Source organism: Aspergillus multicolor (genome assembly GCF_047715735.1).
Source record: "Aspergillus multicolor strain CBS 133.54 unplaced genomic scaffold BDW74scaffold_3, whole genome shotgun sequence".
Lineage (NCBI taxonomy): Eukaryota > Fungi > Ascomycota > Eurotiomycetes > Eurotiales > Aspergillaceae > Aspergillus > Aspergillus multicolor.
Window position 1 is genome coordinate 701859 of NW_027395954.1, and position 19376 is coordinate 721234.

Sequence of the window (19376 nt, forward strand, 5' to 3'; positions counted from 1 at the left end):
TTTCCATTACCATTACTACATAGAAAGCCGCGTAGACATCACGATCACCATCCCAACCAGATCAGATCGACTCCGATCACTAGATCAATGACCTAACCATGAACACCTCCAGCCAGCTCCAACTCGAACTCACTCGGAGTTCCCGTTCCTGTTCCAGTAGACGGGTAACTCCCCATGCTCATAGCAAAGTCACCCAGTTCCAAGTCACGCAGCTCATGTGGTCGCTGGAGCCAGCGTGGCACGCCGGACTGCTTTCCATGGCGTGCAGCCCAAACTGCAAGACACAATGCGAGCAACTGTCATCCGAGATAGCCTCGAGATCCAGCGGCCACTCAGAGAGCCACCACTACCGTCAGCCCTAAAAGTTTAAACAGTCGGGAGGATGTGTTTGTGTTTGGGACTCTCTTGCGGTGTTCTCGTTGGCTCCCATGGGGAGCTGGGCGCGTTCCTTGGGTGCTTTTGTCTGGGTTACAGATACATGTTTGTTTGTGTAGACTCAAGCAAGGCATGTGAGAAGCGAACAAAGAACCCCGACATCGACATATTGACGGCAGTTGAGTTGGAGATCGAAGTGCATATGAAAATCTAGGGATCAGTGCGACAGTTCTAGATCTCATCGATCCTGGTTCTATCGAAACGCCTTCCTGCGCATTGGCCCGGCTCTTACGTGTCCATGCGTCAGATCGCTGTCCAGGCCGAGATTCCAGCCGGGATCGATGCGAGGCTTCTTACGACGAGACTACTATAGCGATGCAGGCAATATCCAAGTGGCTTTTGAAAGGTCTTTCCAGAGTTCATTAGCGTACATGACATGCACCGGCCATGCAAGTTTGAAGAGACAAGAAAACAAATGTGGTATCTTTTTTACACCGAGCAAAGACACAGTCCAGAGGTAGCAGAACCCGCGCTAAAATGATGACCATAGCCCCCCAGCCCTTTTATCAGAATAAAAGAAGGAAATCCCATGTGACCATATCAACCGCGTACCCCTGTATCAGTATCATGTCGAATAGGAATCGTCTGTACAAGAAGATTATTCAATAGTAGCGGACCGAAGCCCAAGTGCGCGGAAACAACAGACTGCCACCATGCAAGAGAAACAACGCAAAATCGAAAATAAGCGACCCGAAAATAACAGCCATATAATCCGTAGGTGCGCCCAAAATGCAATGCTGTCGTGATTGGTACGTGTCACAAGGATGATAAGCAGCAGCAAGTCTGCAAAAAGTAAACAGGAGAGAGATTTGTCAAAATCGGGTATCATAATCAAAAGGGGTGAAGAAGAAAAGGCATGTGTTGGACATGATCAGACTACCACCCTTTCGCGTGGTACTCCCAAGGCCCAAAATCTGTGTAGTGGTTGAAAGATCCCGTCTTTGCGACGTCCTTGTCCGCTACTCCATTAGAGGACGCCAGTCCGTTCTGCTGCGGCGCAGGGTACTCTTTCAGGTTCTTGAGGTCCTGAGTCGTATGCCTCCGCTTGAATGCATTGGCGGTCGCGCTCTTCTGCTGTCGCTCCCACAGTAGGTGGCGGCGAAGGGATTCTGTCAACTCCGTAGCCAGCATGTTCCGGCGGGTGGTTCGTGGGGAGTGCGCAACAGACTGAGGAGTGGGCTTCATAATGATCGGCCTTGACCGAGGAACACCGGGGCCCTTCATCGTCAGATTCTCCTCGTCGTCATCCGGCGGCGATGCGGGAATCGAAGGACCGTTGGGTGAAGTAAGCCGCGAGCGCTGCAGAGCTGGAGTAGACCGCGAGGTATCTCCCATTCTAAGAGGCTGATGCATCATCATAGTCAAAAGCGAGCGGCGCGAAACCAGGTTCGGTCGCGAATCCACCCGCTGGAACATATCTCTCTCATCAACGCTAGAGCGGCCACTTTCAGTGACAGAATCTTCCCAATCCGAGTCCTCGTCGTCTTCGATAGCGCTCTCCGAGATATCGTCATCGGTCTCAATTGCGTCTTCGTCGTTATCTTCCCGGCGATTCTTCATCGATTTGAGGTTCCCCACCTGCTCTTTGAAGGTTGTAACCTTTTTCGGGTTGAGATTGCTGCCCGGTCGCTTTTCGAGCTGATCGGAGAGGGAGCTGCGTTGGGGAGCGTGCATCATGCGATCCTCAAACGAACTCTCGTCATCATCTCCAGAAGAGCCACCTAGGGTAAACATGGTGCCCTTTTTCTTCAATGGAGAAAGTTTGGCTGGAACTTGGGTTTTTGCAGGCGACTCGCCCGAAAGTCGCGCCTGCGACCGGAATGAAGAGGAGATCTGGGAAGGGGAGAAACCGCGGACGATGCTAGGCGACTTGATCAATTGAGGCTTCGTCGGAAGGATACCAGAAGAAGAGACACTAGTGTCTGAGCCAGTAATATTCATATTAGCAGCGTCACTGTCATTGCCATCGGGGGCAGTCGTTGAGCAGGACTCTGTCGAATGCTTATGTCGCTCGTCCATAGGAAAAGAGGGTCGCTTGAGGGTCTTGTTCGAAGGAGGGGTTGGAGTCGGCGTGGAGGTTCGAGGGGTGATGTCGACAATGGGATGAGCCAGAGTTGCCACCGGGGAGATTCGTTCCAGGCTTTTCTTCTCCTTAATGTTTAGCACCATACGCTCCAGGTCCAATGATGTGAGGTGCTTCTCCTTGGCTCGACCAAGGTTAAAAGAGTCCTCGCGAACAACAGCAGGCTTGTAGTCCAAGTCTCTGGGACGCTTGATGTGCTTTTCTATCCGCTCTGCCTGGTCAGAAGCAGCTGATTCCACGCTGGCCGACAATTCCGGCAAATCGGCGGCTTCCGAACGGAGTAAAGGCAGAACCGAGGTATCGCTTGAACTCTCAGGTTCCACACAGAACGTCTCGCGGGTCCAAAGTCTCCAGCTCAGGTTCTCTAATCGGCGTCCTTCTTCCATGAAATCCGCGCATTTCGAGAACACTGCGCAAGTCAGCATGTTTAATCCCAATATTTCGAACGACTTACCCATCCACATCCCGTGGAGGCTCTGTGTGTTTGCAGTATCCACCTTGTGAATCTTCGCGGTATCCACCGTAAGAACGGGGGTGGAGAGTCGTGAAGGCATCTTGTCGTCGCCACGGTGGTAATTTTTGTAGTGGTTATGTGTGAAGTAATCAGGTACGGGGTCGCCGTCTCCCCCGAGCGTGGTCGTACGGCGCGATAGCGTTGCAGACGAAATGTTCTCTAGTTTGTGCTTTTGCCGGTAGTTCAGATCGAGATTCCAGTAGTGTTCACACTCCCAAATGGGTTGCAGCAGTTCCAATCGAGCTGCAAGTGGCACCTTAGCTGCCGTAGAAAGCAGCGCAACGAGGGTCAAACGAAGGCCGGAATTCGTGTAGTGGTTGACCGGACAGTCGGAGCAATTAAACTCTTCCCGCAACACGTCTGGAAACGGCGGAAAGCGACCGAGGGCTATAAGCGGTGCAGTGGAGTCGGCGAGGGTGCTGTTCGCGGAGTGGTCAGGGTCGGGGTGGTATGGTATGGCCGGTTTGGGACGTATAGGTGGTGAGGGGAGGTGGTGAGGACGCGAATTCGCCGGGAGGGAGAAAGGGAAGTCGAAAGGAATATGGGGGAGAAGATGAGTAGTAATAGCGAGGCGTGGTGGAGCCGGCGAAGGAGGAAAAAAGGAAGAAGATAATAGACCTTGGTCGATGGACCGGTCGGTGGAGATTTGATGGATATGGGGGGGAAGGCCCGTATGTAAGTCTGTTACAGTAAGTACAAGGGGAGGAAAGGAGACGGGGGGTGGCCACACAGCGCCAGCAGCAGCGCAGGAAAAAGTCCGAAACGGTACCGAGGGAGAGGTTCAAAGGTCAAGGGATGGGCGGTAAGGTCAGTACTGCAAATCCCATATAGCCGCGCCAGTGTGCCCGTGTTAAGCTTGATTTGGGATTTTATTTTAATAGATTATTTTGGATTTTTTGGGATTTTCCTTTTTTCAGGTCTTGCTGGTACGTACAGTGTTACTGCCGGAGTATCCCCGTGGGTCAAGCTGTATGTTATACATGGTCCTTACGCCGGTAACTTACACGGATCCACTCAAGAAAAAAGTACGGGAGTTGTCTCGGTGAATAGCCATTTCAGTATGCCCGGTTTTATATCGAGTCTATGAAGTCTATGATCTATGATACAATCAAGAACCAAGACAAGCTTCTGATCGATGACACTGAGGCATATACAACGTCAGGACTTACTGGACTTACTCTACTCGGTGCTGCCAGTACTTCGTTCCTGCCGACATTGAGACGGACTGGGGTATACCTAGTCGAGTCTAGACAAATTCAGCGTGCCCTGTGACCGGCTGACTAACGGCCCCCAGCTGTGCTGCATCAATATTCAATAGTGATAGTCGGTGGCCAGGTCACTTGACTGCCAGAAAAAATGGACCCCCAATGATTGGCGTCCAGTCCTTGATATTCATATCACTGTCTCTAGCCTACTGTAGGCTCTGGCCTAGAGCCGCTGTCTAGGCTAGATACTCCTCTCTTGTGCAATCTGAGGGATATTTGCTTCTCCAATTCGAGCTCAGTATCCGTCCGGCTTCTCCAGATGGATCTGTTGGAGAGCTTCACTATCGTCCAATGCCGCCACTGACTGACTGGCTGGCCTTCAACCTTCAGGCGGCCAGGCTGTACTCCCATGTCCTGCTGACTACGGGGTATACGGGGTAGATCAAGCGATGCGATCAATCCATCTCCTTTCGCCACGGATATGACTCGATTATGCAGGCCATACTCTGACACTGCGTCCCGTCTGTTGGCATCGGATCGGCTCGAACTGAATCTGCTTTGTCCGGCGTGTGGTTTCTTTTTGCGCCTCGCTCAACCCGTCACTTGCTCACTGCTCATTTGATCAATCGACTCTCCCATCCCGCAACTCTTTAGACTCTAGTGCCCAATATTGAGAGCATCCGGGTTACGATACTGCTATCGACGTGTCAATGCTCATGCCTGAAGAATTCCGCATGAACAACGATCTTCCTTACAGCGCGCTGCCCCTAACCGGTGGAATGGGACCTCAAGGAGCATCGCATACCGGGGAAGAGACATGCACATCCGATCGAGCGATCGTCCACTATGAGTAAATGATTTAAAATATGCTACCAGAATTTACTCAGGGCGTGCATGCCTTGCTACCAATGCAATGGGTACAGTATCAGCGAAAACATCCATTGGTTGTATCCGTAACTGCTCTGTGTACTCAGTGTGTACATCTCGATCCATCATGCGGACAGGGCAGTGAGGAATCGTGGCGTCGACATCAACATTTGGAATAACATCCCCGATCGTATCACCCAGTCCGATTAGTATCCCGTTAACACAGCCCAAGCTTACTGGGCAGGGACTGAAGAACCGTAGACGCTCATTTCACTCAACTCAAGGGGCTCCGCTCCGACAGGCCGAAAGAGTATCACAACAACCTAGATCACAAGGCGGTCGATGCCAGCTGTCACCAGTAATCAACCATCGCACCGCCCGATGGCCATATCGAGTGACAATGTACGTGTCAGTCAGGTCAGTCTCTCTCTGTATCTTGTCTACCGTATTGGAGATGAGCCTCCATCACGGGACGACAAGGAGGCAGTATCACCTTGCCCGGCCCCCATCGAGAAAAACAGCGAGAGCCGGAATGTCAAGGGTTCAGAGTATCTACAACTAGACGACCCTAGGTAGAGTTCGGCGGTTGCACTTTAGGCTCTGTCTGGATCGACATGAAACTCGTGGCTTTAGGCTTTAGGCTTTTTCGTTGTTGCTGTCAGCTCCCCCATGTAACCCCAGTCTTACAGAGACACCAATCGAACCCATCAGATGATTGGCGACATTTTCCATCGAGGTTCGTTGTTCGGGGGCTAGATTCAGATTCAACGGCACATGATGAACTATCTAACTATCTAGTGGTGCCCGGACGGAGTCCGGCTTACTTTACAATTGTCTGGGGAAGCCTTACTAGTCCAGTACGGAGTACTCCAGGTAGACTAAACTACCGATGAGTTCGATATAATGGGAGAACTTCTGAATGGAGGAGAAATAATTGAACGGAATACTACCGTGGCGGGTTCGGCACCAAATGAACCGAAGGATCTAAGCCTTGCAAGAGCTGTCTGGTCACCGCAGGTGGCTGCAAGGCCCTTCACTATCACCGGCGAGGGTCGGTATTATTGGGTTTTACTTTTGATTGTTTCCCCTCCGGAGTATTAGCTAGAGGCCGTGGCTGGCCTGGGAGATTGTAGTGTAGAATGTACTTCCGTGATAGAGACCTCGGGAAGAAACTGAACGAGTCGAGAAAACGCAATACGATATACTTCGGTAGTCACTCGCTCATGCGCGACACCATGCACATAATGGCAGCAATCAGCAGGCAATGCCTCGAGCCGCCAGCGCCAGCGCCGCGAGCTTATCGTGCGTATAGCTATTGAATTATCCACAAAAGATGGGGCGCCGGCGACTGTCAGTGCCAGAATGCTCAGCTGCCACTCTCCATGCAGACGCCTGTTCCACTCGGCCAGCCACGTAGCTGCATGCTATTCCTCTGAATAGATTCCACGGGATCGTGTGCCCTGCAGAGACACCCAGGAGGCTACAGGCTCCAGGCTACAGCAGCCTATAGTCCTGCCTACAGGCTCACTGCCTACAGCGCTACAGAGTACCCTACGGAGTACAAAGGCTGTCGGAGTCGCTGGGTGCAAGCTGATGACGGTATGCGTACTTCATACTGGCTGGAGCATAGTGGCGCTTTTCTTCCTCCGGGGGCTTTTGGCGGCCGAGAAATACCCCGAGGGAGTTCAGTTTTAGACTGTCATCTTCTGATCAGTAGTGAGCCCAATGTTGGATGCGCCTCTGGCTGTGGTCTGCGGGATCACCGAGCTGACAGCCAGCTCATGAAGGTCACTCAGGGTCAGCCGAAAGGGCCGACGCAGAGTACCGGAATAATAGTACGAAGTCCAGTCCCTGATCGTGATCTTTGATCCGAGGTTTCAACCGGAGAGTGGCATGGCATCCAGGGGTGAAACTTCATGACCAGGAACGAGGCGTCCTCAGGCTCCCAAAGCTCGCCGTTCGATGGCGGAAGGAGCGGACAGTTGCCGAGGCGTAACGGCAGCAGCTGTCATCCCTGGTTCAAGCTATACTGGATTCGAGAGTGGCGCCGAAATAGTGAAGCGGCGGCGACGAAGGAGAGAGAATCGCAGATCTATCTAGAATAGTGCCGGTGGGGAGTTGAGAATATTTGGGGGAGAGTCGGGGATGGTGATGCAGCGTCTCTCATCATACTTGACTAAGGCACGTGATAAGAGAAAATCCACGTGAGTTGAGAGCCCGAAAGTTGGTTGGCGAACGTGGGGGAAGAGAGCTGTGGACTCCTGGCCTCCGGGTGGCGAAGACGGGCAGGTCACAAGGCCAGCCCCGTGCCGTCACATGATCCGCCGCCAGTGCTACTACGAGTCAGTCCCAGTCCCAGTCCCAGACTCGCTCTCTCTCGCCTTGCCGGAGCTGACGCGGTCGACTTGTGCATGGCATGTTGGTCCAACATGTTGGCGGTGGTCCGCGAATCAGGTAGCAGCTTCCAGAATCTCAGATCTGTGTTTACAACCTCATCAAACATGCTTCGAGCATGGGGTAAGGGGCTTGCATCATTGCGTCTACGGCCGTACACTGACCGGTCTGCTTTGAGATTCCCGCGAAGGGCTGAATGGCGGTTTCCCTGCTTCAGGACATGCGCAGAGTTGGAAACGGGCTCTTCGACATCCCGACTAGCGATGCTGTGTTATGGCACAGGATCTGCCATCAAGCCAACCGACCGGTATTGTCTGAGTTGTCCTTGCTGTCCCGAGGTCATCCATGCCAGCGATCATTGTTCCCAGAATTCAGCTCAATTGAGATCTGAGTTATGTGGCTGACACCCTGTTGAGGACCCTTTATGTTCCTGAAGTATATCCGCACCGTCTTGAAAGAAGCCGGTACGTATGTGGGTAGGGAGCAGGATCACCCTATCGCCTTATACTTTACTTTTGCTGCCTAGAGTCGCCTCGAAATCTACTGCTGGCAATCTGGAAGCCTCCTTCTGGATTCATTCATGCATAGCTTTTTATGCATAGTTTTGCAGATGATTCGCGCACGGATATCAATATCGAGGATCGTCGCCGTTGAACAAAGGGATGCAGGGCCAGACTTCTGCGTCCAGAATCCAGAATCCTTTCAACGAACTTGAAAATCCAGAGCTCCTTTCAAGTACCAAGCTGGCGCTGCGCGGACTATCACACCGATTCCCTAGCAGTTACCTCCCGGGCTGATCAGGCTCAGCACCGTCACATTCCGCAAGTCCCGATAGGTAACTCGAGGACTTCGTCACGTAACCGTTCTTAGTCAGTTGCAGGAAAACATGGTGATGCCGAAAGCGAACAACGTGCTATCACAGGTCACGTTTGCGATGAGGACGAGGCCAACCCTAGAACCGGAGAGGCAGGTGTCATCCAACGGGTATCAGGATAGCAAATAGACCGATTGGAAATCCGACCTTTGCCCGTTCCGGACCAAGCACCAACCTCCAACCTGGACGGGGATTTGAACTACCTAGTTCGATGATCTGCGTTGCAGCGTGGCTTGTGCCTTGTCCCCTGTCCTCCCCGCGGAAGGGGGCCCCAGGTCCCGGTGATCCTCATGCAAGGGTTACGCGATAAATCGAATCTAGTACGGTATGGATGGGCCCGGATCCAGGAATTTGCTTCTTTCCCGCAGTCTGGAGAATCTATTTCTCGCCAGGGACGGTCACGGACACCGGACACTTTTGCAAAGCCTGAGCTCTTTTCTTGGAAAAAGCTTTTCTTGTTCGTCCTACCCTTGCACGACGTCTTCACATCGAGTCTCCATCCTCGGTGTATCGATTGGCAAAAAAGCACCGCACACGGTCTTAATGCCTTATTTCGTCCTCGACTTGCATACCAACTGACCCAGGATCGATAAGCATGCTTTTCTTGCATGTCGATTCAACAATCCATCGATTCCTGGATTGGAGCATTCCCGGGGTTCGTAATCATCCCATTGCAGACTGGAGCCACTGGTAGATAGACTAAGCTTTCTTCTTCCGCCTTGACACCTTGAGGCCCGCGAATAGTCTAAGAAAAAGGAATTTCGGAGTATCTCATCCATTCCAGCAGAGAGCTCCGTTGAATCCGTACCGGAACTCAAGGAAGTACCTATTCGAGTAAGCAATGCTGGAGAATACAAAGTAGCTTGGCAAATCACAAGAGGTATCTAGCTACATTCCACAGGGAGCCGGAAGCAAAAGGCTTCGATCGGTGAGTTGCGTGTTTATTCATCCTTGTGCAACATCAATATATATCAAACTGCACACTGCACCGCATCTGCGTATCCGGGTCCAATCTTCTCGCGGGTTATTCCGGGTCTTCGGGCAGACGCAAGGTTAGTTTCTACAAATTTACCAACTGACCATCAGATAATTACCATCAGATAACGCAAGCATGATTCTCCAGACCGTTTAAACGCTCATACCGAAGTATACAGAAAGGATGACGTCGATTCCCGCTAGAAAACACTCGAAGCAACCTAAATCCATACCCCAGGCTATACTACAGAGTACTACTACACAAACTATCCTCAATACAGATCATTCAGGGCCCCTGCGGTACCTTTGCCCCATGCCGCCGTCCCAATCAAGCAAACCCGGACAATCATCTTCCGGCGCGGGGATGCTCGTCAACGGGTGTGCATGCCTAGAGGCACGCCCCGTACTTTAAACCCTGTGGATGTTTGCTACAAACCCTCCTCGACCGTATATACCTCGCAACTTATCCACGACCGCGTCGGGCCTCGTGCGGCCTGGAACCGTGCGGGCTGTCAGGGCATACGTATACTAGGACTATACTCGTATACACGTTCGTCTATACGACATACTCTTACTTGCAGGAACGACAAGGGTCCATGCTTACTTTTGCGTCCGCGGCCTGCTGCATGGGGGAAGCCGATGGCGCCTCTTTTCTCTAGTTCTCCAAGCGCCTTAGCTCGGCCTTACCGCAGTCCACTGTATTTAGGGCGTTTATCTCGGGGCGCCGGGTTTATTCATTTCTGACGGAGTTCCTGCGGACTATGGAGGCATGGATATTTATTCCTTCCGTAAGCCTCATTCACATTTAGCAAGCAAGCCATTGCAGAATGCAGATACGAGGGCTCAGCATGACCACGGATTAATTAATGGTCGGCATCGCTTGGACAAGGTATCCGGTACAGTACGAAGTATCCTCCCATAAATCAGGCAAGAGGTGATAGGCGGAACTACCTAGGAGGTTTCTCTCTTCGTCAGGTGGACGGCGACGGCGACGGTGAGTCGGCAAGCGACTCGATGTGAGACTCGCGTTTGGTTTGGTCGTTGGACGCCATGTTGAGGCCCGTAAGGCTGCCTGGGTATCACCGACACGGTCACCTAATCTCCTCCAGGATCCCTGTTCTCGGTCTACGCGAAGCGCTGGCAGGCAGAGGCAGGTAAGGCTGATGCGATGCCTTATTCATACTCTGTACTCTGCGAATCTTCCAAACGAGTAGCCCATATACTCATACCCATTCCACGACCGCCACAGTAAAAGATAGCAAGTGTATCCCTGTAGCGAACCTCAACAACCGTAGCGAACAGCCTCAGACTTCAGTCCAAGAACTCGCGCGGGCCAGATCACCAGCACCCCCGTAAAAAGCAAACACCACTCACCGCTGCAAAATGCACCTGCACCTGCAATAAACCCAGTCCCGCGGTTACCTGAAACAAAATATCCTCGATCGCACGAAAGGATTTGTAGATCTGACGGGCGCAAGCAAATCAGGCACCGCGATCGGCTGCGTCCCATGACTGCTTGTCTTGCCCTGTTGGGGAATGTACAGTGAATGGGTACATGGAGGAATCAGCCACAATAGTACGGAATACTCTGCACGGTACGGAGTAACTGATGGCTGTTGGATGAATGAATTTGATATGAATGAATGAATGAATGGGAATTTGAGGACGCAGTGTGCAGTGCAGTGTGACGGTGACGGTGACGGCTGGATGCCTACATTGCGCTCCGTATGGGCTCGTCTTGCTTTTGTGTCTGGTTGGTTTTTGGGGTGTTATTGGGTCGGGGAGCTGGGAAATAGGTTGGGCGAAGGTTGAGAGAAGCGAATGGGGGTGTAGAGGCTGATGGGCTGAAGAATGAGCCGAGATGGGAGACGTATTTTGCCGGTGGCTTGGAGAACTTGTCTTTGAGTAATTTACCATTGATTCAGATGTTGAAGCTCTGAGTCTGGGCTATGAGCTTTTGACTTTTTGAGTTGTTAGAGAGGGAGAGTAGTGAGTACCCACAAAGAATATGGAGTCGCCTACCCCATACTATGTGTCAGTTTTTCTGGGGAAATCTGTGGCACGTCCAGTCTCAGGAGTCAGGAGTCAGGACGGAAGTATAGGATGCATCTATTCAGACCGTACTTTTGCGCGACGAGATTGATCGAACTTACCAGCTAAAAAAACGACTAGAAACGCAGTTCTCATTCAGGTAAGGAACTGGGACATTTCACGCACAGGGCGAAGCAATCGCCAGACAAACCAAACCGGCACCAACGGAGTAAAGGAGCGGTATAGATCGCCTGAGTCAGCATAGCACAGCACGAACGATGCAAACAGGTATCAGGTATCAAGTATCAGGAGCCATAGGGATGAGGCTTCAGTCACGAGAAACCTCCAGCCTCCGCGGGACGGCAGCGCCTACGAACAGATTCGAGCCACGTCAAACACCATCCGACCATGTGAGCGAGCCTGACGTTACATGATGACTTGACGGGGACAGACAGGGGAGGGAACCCCTGGCAAGACTCCGGCTGGAGAATGACAGGGGCTGCAGAGTGATATCAGCGGAAGCCACAGGAGCCGGGGGTGCCAGAGCCCAGAGGCTAGAACGGTGCTGCTCGTTCTATTATTATGGCTGGCTGTCCCACATGGCTGGGGGCGAATGCATGTCGGCCGGTCATCTGAACAGGAGCGTCAGAGCCAGAGTCAGACAGGATAGCTGGTCTGATTATTGCGATGAAGATGAGCTGTTCACCTATCCATTATTCCATTTCTGCTAGTCTAGGTACCGTACCGGGGCGGGTGGTGAGTTGGCAGTGGCAGTGGCAGTGGCACTGGGAGTTAGACAGATGACAGATGACCTTCGGTCAGGTTTGATTCCGCCACTTTGGCGCTGGATGCACGTGCGGCTCGATCTACTACAAGACAAGACTTGACTCTGTCACAGTCGAAGCCACGCCCACGCCCACGCCCACGCCCACGCCCGCCCACGAGCCAGGACGCCGGGCCTTTGACTGTGTGATCCCCATGAGGAGCAGCAGCTTCAGCGATCCGACGCAAGCTACTGCGATCCCCTGATTCAGGCCTCCCAGGATCAGGATCAGGAATAGACGAAGGAATCGTCTTCTGAGCTCACTTCAGTCGCCAGTACGGCCCGCGCCGTCACACTCCTTTGCAATTGCGCTCTCAATCTCACCCTCACCCTCACTCTCTTAGCAAGCCGGACATAAATCTTCCGCTCGTGCGGAAGATCCTCCGTTGCGGCCTCGATGAGCGGAAATGAGAAAGAGCGCGTCTAGCGCCCCCAGAACAGGTTCGCCGGAACTGCGAGAAGAGAGAGTTCGTCTAGAGTTTCCGATCCCCCCTTTTCCTTCCGATGCGCTCCGTCGTTCGTACGTTACGGTTTCAGGTTGTTGCCATGTTTATTCCCCAGGATCAGGCGTTCCCTGGGTGCCCTGCTACTAGCTTAACCTAACTTGCCGTACCTGAGGAATCCGCCCGGCCGTGATGCCTCGGTTGCGGGACTGCCTCTACGACAGAATCCTTACGGTATCATTTGACATCAGAGGGCAGTGATGTTCCGGAATCATCCTCTTCCACTCTGCCTATCAACTGTATACGATGACGTGTGGATGTTGCACCTCGGAAGCATGTCGTATGACCAGACATTGACATCTAATCTCGTGGAGGATACCTTGGCCTTCACTGCAGCGACAACACATCGCCTTGACCTGAGAGAAGACGCGGAGCAGCCGAAAAGCATTGGGAGCATGACAGTCGCTCGAGACTGGAAGAAATCCTGGGGCATGTGTAAATCCGACACAAAAACACTCGTGGCTGTTCAATTGTTCATTCATCAACTGATCTATGTACCTGCGCCTTTTGTCATAGCACGATCTAGATGTTGGATTGGTATACCGAAGTATGTTGCATTTTAGGTCATTGAGATGATATTATCATATACAAGCAGTCTAGAACTCCTGCTGGTCGTCACCGGAGATGATGACATTGTTAATCTGTTACGAGTTAGCTTTGGCCAGGTCTTTTAGGATTTCGAATTTAGACTTGCCTTCAGGACCATACGGCAGAGTTGAGTAGCCAGCAACAACTGCTGTCGCTTTCCGATGAGCGGGTCGATGACAAAGTGTTCTCGCATATCTGTAGTCCTGTTAACATCAATTCCATCGTCTTAGAGAAGAGTCAATACCATTGTTTCCAGTGAGCATGCAGTCAACACCCAACCGGGAGTTGTTCTCCTTGACCTGGCGCGATTTGATGGCCGCGAGAGTCTCAATCGGGCTCAGACCCGAGTTCTCAGAAAGAGCCAAGGGCACTGCATCAAGCGCGTCGGCAAATGCGCGCATGGCATACTGCTCGATTCCGGGGCTCTGGAAGGCAATGTGAGTTGATGATCCTGTAACAGAGTGAGGCCACAAACCTTGACAGCAGCATCCTCAACAGCGATAGAGCAGGCGATTTCGGCCGCACCTCCACCATAGACGACGCGGTTGTCCCTGACCAGGTTACGGACAACGCAAATCGCATCGTGCAGTGATCGCTTGGCCTCATCGATAATCTAACAGCGAAGTTAGAATGCCTGATATAATACCCACAGCGTAGTCTTACCATCTTGTTGCTTCCTCGCACGAATACTGTCACAGCACGGCTGTTGGCACACTCCTCGATAACAAGCATCTTCTCTCGCGTAGTACCGAAGGTCATCTCGCGCACACGTCCAGCCGTTCCAAGCTTGTCTGCGCTAAGGTCCTCGAAGCGAGGCACGATCCGGCCGTTCGTCGCAATAGCAATCAGCTCGATCTCAGGTCCACCCACCCAGCGAACGGCAGGCAGCTTGTTCTGCAGAAGAAGATGGTTCGCCTCGTCATCGAAACCCCACTGGCAGATAACCAGGTTGGCCCCAGAGTCTTTCAGATGCTGGATCATCTCTGTGAACTTCTCCTTCTCGTATTCTTGCAGACGCTTGAATTCCTCCACCGATGTGATGTCGAGCTTGTGCTTGGTCTTGGGCTTAGGAGGTTCGAACGGGCATGTCAGGATGGCCAGCTTAGCGTCTGTGACCTCATCCGGCATCTGCGGGTGGGAGAAGTCCTTGTCCACGATGACACCCTTGACAAGGAGTGAGTCTTCGAGCGCACCGCCAACCTTTCCGTCAACCTTGATCAATTCGAAGTCCACATCCCTTCGCTCGAGATCGGCAACGGAGAGTACGGCGTCAACGGCAATCTGGGCGAATTGGTCGTGCGACTTGGAAACGCTACCAAAAGTCAGTATCATTCCCGACGGGGGAGCCCAAACGTTCGTACATCTTGCTACCTAAACTCGTCTTCGCAACCTTGAGCAGGTTCTCAGTGTTGTCTTTTGTGAATTTGATCTCGTCGCTGATCTTGTCGAGTTGTGCCACGGCGATTTCGCAGGCGGCGTCGTAACCGTCCGCAATTCGGATAGGGTGGATGCCCTTGTCGATAAGATCGGACGCCTGTTCCAACATGGCCGCGGCCAAGACGACAACACCGGTTGTTCCATCACCAATTTCTTCATCCTGGGACTTGGAGAGCTCGACAAGGAGTTTGGCAACATTGTTCGTGATTTCCATCTATAGCACACATGGCGTATTAGAACTCGAAAGCCGCATGGGTATGGATGAAACGCACCTGCCCAAGAATGGTAGCACCATCGTTTGTAACAGTAATGTCTCCGTCAGGAGAGATCAGGATCTTATCGAGACCGCGAGGACCCTAAATATTGCCTTAGAAGTTGATCTGTATCGGCGGTGACAATTCGTACCAGAGAAGTCTTCACGATGCTGGCAACGGTCTTGGCTGCCACGATGTGCGATTTGACGGCATCCGTGCCATGTTGTCTCTTCTTCTTTCCCTGGCTATTCGACGATGTGTATCAGTTGACTGTTCCGGGGAGTAATAAAGGTCTGATGTCCGCGGCGTACTCTCGAACGATAATGAATGGTCGGCCCTGCTCATCCTTCATCACAGAAGCTATTGCGGATTTAGCGGCGGTACATTGGCGGCTCAAGTTAGGTCATGTATTCGTACCTTGAGAAAGATCAAGCTCTAGAAAGACAGAATGTTAGTGAATGGTGGAATGAGGGGCATCGGAGACGTACGCATCGCCATCTTGACGGTCTGCCACCTAACGGTGAGTTAATTTCAAACTGTAAGAGAGATAGAACAGAAAAAGTATAACAGAGAATGTAGATCCTCCAGAACAGCTTGACAAGGGAGGTGGGCGCGACAATAGGACCTCGATGTTGTTCCGCACTCACGGGGCTCTGTTCAGAAATTCTGGAGATACCCAGTTGGGGCTAGTGAGCAGCTCCCCCAACCGGGTTTAGCGCGACTCCCCTAACGCGCTGCTTTGCCTTTGCGCGACTCGGCACCGCCAAAGCAAGCAACCTCAGGAACCATCTCCACCGCGACGTTCCCGTCCGTTTTGTCGTCCGGTTTTGCGCATTTCGTCCTATTAGTCTAGCTTTATTTCAGATCATTCTTTAAGCACCGTCAAGCTGTTTTCACGTCTGTTCGGCTTCACCTCGTCGCGAACAATGCCGCGTGAGTTTGATCAATTGGTTTCCTTTGAGCTTTGCGCGCCGAGCTAACCGCGCAATCACAGCCCCAGTGGCCGACTTGTCGGATGACGAATCCACGGGAGAGTCTATCCCTTATGATGAGGTTGAAGATAAGAAGAACGGTGTCGAGGACTCCAATGATGCCGATGGAGACGAGGACGAAGAGGAGGACGACGTGTAAGTTGGGGTTTATCAGCTCAAGAAGGATGATGCTCACTGACTAGCTACGTCGTCGAAAAGATTCTGAGTCACAGTTTCAAGACTGATGTACGCATTTCGTTACTTGCTTTGGCATGCGACAGCTTTGGCTGACTTTGCGACAGGGTACACTTTTGTTCGAAGTGAAGTGGCAAGGCTACGATGACCCGAAGGACCGGACCCTAGAACCAGAGGGTAATCTGTAAGCCTTTTGTGGCTGCGACGGTGCGCTGCCTGTTTACTGACATCCTCTCAGCGATGGCGCACAGGACGTTCTTGAGGAATACTTCAAGATCATCGGAGGACGACCCCGAAAACCAAGCAGGAAGCGCAAGTCTACGGGACGGCCCCCCAAAGCAGCGTCGGAGGAGAAAGAGAAGCCAGGTGTCAAGAGGCGCAGGAGATCACGAGCTGCTGATACCGAGGAAACAGACGCCACCGAGGTGAAGAAAGAGGAAAAAGAGAAGGAAAGCGCAGCGCCCGACTGGGTGCCGAAGTCCAAGAACTGGGAGAACGAGGTCAAGGCCGTCGACACAATTGTGCGCGAAGACGGTGGGCTGGTCGCATACCTTCACTGGAACAACGAAAAGAAATCAAAGGTTTCAATCGAAACATGCTACGAGAAGTGTCCACGGAAGATGCTCAAATTCTACGAACAACACCTGTTGAGTCTCATTTATCCGCTAAAATACTTTACTTCTAACATCCACCAGGGTTTTCAAGGATTCCGATGCGTAAATGCACATTCTTCTAATCTGTTTTTAAGCGTTATTTGGTCAAGTTGCTGAGTTTGAGCCTCTGATTCCAATTACATCTGTTACATCCGGTTACGGCCTGCCGACAATCGTGCAAGGCCAAAGCGAGACCGGCGTCCATCAATCGTGCCTTCTATTGTTTGGGAATGTATGATAGGTTCCTTGGTTAGGGGTGCTAGGGGCATTTATTTACTGGCGTTGGTATCCCTTTGAAACGTCTCTTCAGATTTAGGGGTAAATCCAAGCACCAATATTGTGGATGAGTGACAACCACGAGTCTGTCAATCGCCTGGTTATGTCCTCTCGGATTGCATTGTCTCTTTGAAACCACATTTCTTCAAGTCGTCTCGGCGCTTTTCATCCATAGCTTTCCTATGTAGTTGAGGATCCTCCTGCTCTCATCATGTTAAGGTAATCCCACCGGTAGTCCACCAAGTCGCCGTGCTTCTCTATGACCCGTTGGATGTTCCGCGTTTCCTGTGCCTCTACATCCCTATCATCCTGCGCCGTCCATACTCCACGCATATCGGTCGGTATGCCCTTTCCTGCAACCAAAGAATCCAGCACCTTGTCCGCCAATTTCCCGTCCATGCTAGTGCATTGCAAAGCATCGAGAATTTGGTTCTCATCGCCTTTGCCCATGCGAAGCCGAGTCTCTATCCATGCGTCAAGATCTTGCTTCGGAGCTTCCTCGGTCACCGGGCTTGACGGGAGGAAGGGTAGCTCCAGAAAGGCACTGTCAATGCCGAGACTAACTTCGTCGGTAGGTTCTTGAGTTGTCACCTTTGCAGCAGGCGGCTTTTCTTGGGGTTGTTCCTGTTGGGGTATCGTTTTATCTGGGTTCTTCGCAGCTGTGGCCTTTGCTCTTTTGGATGCTGGGGGCATTTCATTTTCTGTGGACTCTCTTCGCCGTGCTGTTAGTACCGGAGAATTTATTACTCCTTGCGGAGCACGTGGTGCTGGAGATCGATTTGTTGCTATGTGCTGTGTGCTTGATGTGTCGTTGGACACACGTGCACCTGACATCAATGGCTCTGGACTTCGTTTTCGTTTCTTCTCTTGCGGTTGCAGCTGCCGTGAAGGTTCATTCCTCTGAGTTGCTGCTGCAATGGAATGAGAAGTGGTTGTAGATGCGCGGTCAGGGCGGCTTTCGCGGCCTTCATCACGGGCAGTCGCAGTTGCAGTCGTTTTTAGCATCCCGCCAGGACGTGGGTTTCCCTGAACCCTCTTAAGATACCTGTCACGCCACGATTGCCACGTATGTGTCGGATGCTAAATCTGTCTGTCAGCAAAAGCTTCCGTCGCTCATGCTGGGTTAAATGTGAGCTACCTTTTCGGCGAACTTCTGATAGATCTTGTTGCCTCGCACAGAAGCAAGAGGATCATTTTCAAATTGCTGCAAATAATCATAGAGGAGCTGGTCTTCCTCTATCGTGTATGGCGCTCTGTGATTTTTTGCTGGAATGTTTGTGGCCCTTACAGGGCGGGCTGTAGATGGACCCGCCCTATAGGTCTCGAGGCTTTCTAGCCTTCTGTTTTGAATGGACTTTTCAATGAATTGATAGGAGTATCTATTGCAGGGTTAGCAAACAAGCTTATTGAAATTTGTAGAAGCACAAGGACGTGATCTTACACATTGGGAGGGAGGTTCTTTCTCTTGTGGTCCACTAGTTGCACATCTGCTTCCTTTTCGAATAGCTTCACAATGCCGCCATTTTCCTTGTACCCGTCAGAGCGAGCTATAGATGAGTTTGTTAGGGACAGACCTCTATAAGATCCTTGAATCTACTTCGTTGAGGGACATTGTGGGAGAGCCAGAAAGACATCCCCTGGAAAAGGCCGGTGTGCCCATTGCCTTCGGTTCTCGCAGCCCCAGCCTCTTTCGTCTGTATCGTTGCCATCCTCAGCCTTGTCTCATCGCTGATATTTTGTCCTCAAGTCACGATCGTCTCATACAGAAATCAAGCATGCGTTTGTTCTATATCACGTGGGCACGCGTCGCGACGGGACGCGCATTCGGGAGACAAAGTTGACCTGTATACCTTAAGATCGGTGACCTGCGTCGCTATTTCTTCTTGCTCTATCAATCTGATCAATATGGCTCATATAGGTAACACGTGTAAGGATAATCAAGATGATGGCGAAGATAGCTTTCGGCGACCAAACATGCAGTCCACTGGGTCACGTGCGAAGCTTGGTAGGTAGCGGGGGCTATATGGGGAGGCTTGGGTGTTGATGATTTCCTTGAAATCTATCTTGCATCTCAAGCCAACGACTCAGGATCTTAGATCTTGTCTAGAGAAATATTGGTCTAAAGGTAATGCCTACTTCTGTCGCTTGAGGTCTCTACCTTCAAGCAAGGGCCTACTGTACGACAGTTTTCCAGAGAAACCATGGGGCTTCTACGGACCATCGCCCTGGCGATCTTGGGATTTTCGGCCTTCGTTTTTGTCGTTCTCTTTGGGAGGCTTCCGGTCTTTCGGTATGTGA

General features: G+C 51.8%; 5 protein-coding genes across 5 annotated transcripts; 2 read left to right on the top strand and 3 right to left on the bottom strand.

The window, feature by feature from the left end:
* Positions 1-765: 765 nt before the first annotated feature.
* On the bottom strand, positions 766-3786 carry BDW74DRAFT_145711 (uncharacterized protein). The gene is made up of 2 exons (XM_073723221.1): positions 2973-3786; positions 766-2927 (listed from the first exon to the last, which is right to left on the bottom strand). The coding sequence occupies exons 1-2, from the start codon at positions 3070-3072 to the stop codon at positions 1312-1314; spliced, it is 1716 nt and encodes a 571-aa protein (XP_073587706.1). The 5' UTR covers positions 3073-3786; the 3' UTR covers positions 766-1311.
* A 648-nt stretch (positions 3787-4434) lies between these two features.
* BDW74DRAFT_145713 (uncharacterized protein) lies at positions 4435-6334 on the top strand. Its single transcript, XM_073723222.1, has one exon. It carries the CDS (start codon positions 5719-5721, stop codon positions 5995-5997), a length of 279 nt encoding a protein of 92 aa, XP_073587707.1. The 5' UTR covers positions 4435-5718; the 3' UTR covers positions 5998-6334.
* A 6966-nt stretch (positions 6335-13300) lies between these two features.
* On the bottom strand, positions 13301-15481 carry BDW74DRAFT_174204 (chaperonin-containing T-complex subunit CCT5; the record flags this gene model as incomplete). Its single annotated transcript, XM_073727983.1, has 11 exons — positions 13301-13345; positions 13408-13487; positions 13537-13717; positions 13768-13905; positions 13956-14604; positions 14654-14943; positions 15002-15085; positions 15135-15228; positions 15295-15343; positions 15401-15418; positions 15472-15481. The coding sequence occupies 11 exons, from the start codon at positions 15479-15481 to the stop codon at positions 13301-13303; spliced, it is 1638 nt and encodes a 545-aa protein (XP_073587708.1).
* Positions 15482-15909: 428 nt separating this feature from the next.
* On the top strand, positions 15910-16869 carry BDW74DRAFT_174205 (chromo domain-containing protein; the record flags this gene model as incomplete). The annotated part of the gene is made up of 6 exons (XM_073727984.1): positions 15910-15916; positions 15978-16110; positions 16158-16200; positions 16257-16333; positions 16388-16795; positions 16845-16869. The coding sequence occupies 6 exons, from the start codon at positions 15910-15912 to the stop codon at positions 16867-16869; spliced, it is 693 nt and encodes a 230-aa protein (XP_073587709.1).
* A 389-nt stretch (positions 16870-17258) lies between these two features.
* On the bottom strand, positions 17259-18787 carry BDW74DRAFT_174206 (putative transcription factor Rap1; the record flags this gene model as incomplete). The annotated part of the gene is made up of 4 exons (XM_073727985.1): positions 17259-18158; positions 18217-18457; positions 18520-18625; positions 18676-18787. The coding sequence occupies 4 exons, from the start codon at positions 18785-18787 to the stop codon at positions 17259-17261; spliced, it is 1359 nt and encodes a 452-aa protein (XP_073587710.1).
* Positions 18788-19376: the final 589 nt, after the last annotated feature.

Excerpts from the sequence above, each read along its gene's own strand:
- BDW74DRAFT_145711 (XM_073723221.1), bottom strand. The coding sequence starts at position 3,072 with ATGCCTTCACGACTCTCCACCCCCGTTCTTACGGTGGATACCGCGAAG. Across the intron at positions 2,928-2,972 it reads CCTCCACGGGATGTGGATGG|TGTTCTCGAAATGCGCGGAT; the intron begins GTAAGTCGTTCG and ends TGACTTGCGCAG.
- BDW74DRAFT_145713 (XM_073723222.1), top strand. The coding sequence starts at position 5,719 with ATGAAACTCGTGGCTTTAGGCTTTAGGCTTTTTCGTTGTTGCTGTCAG.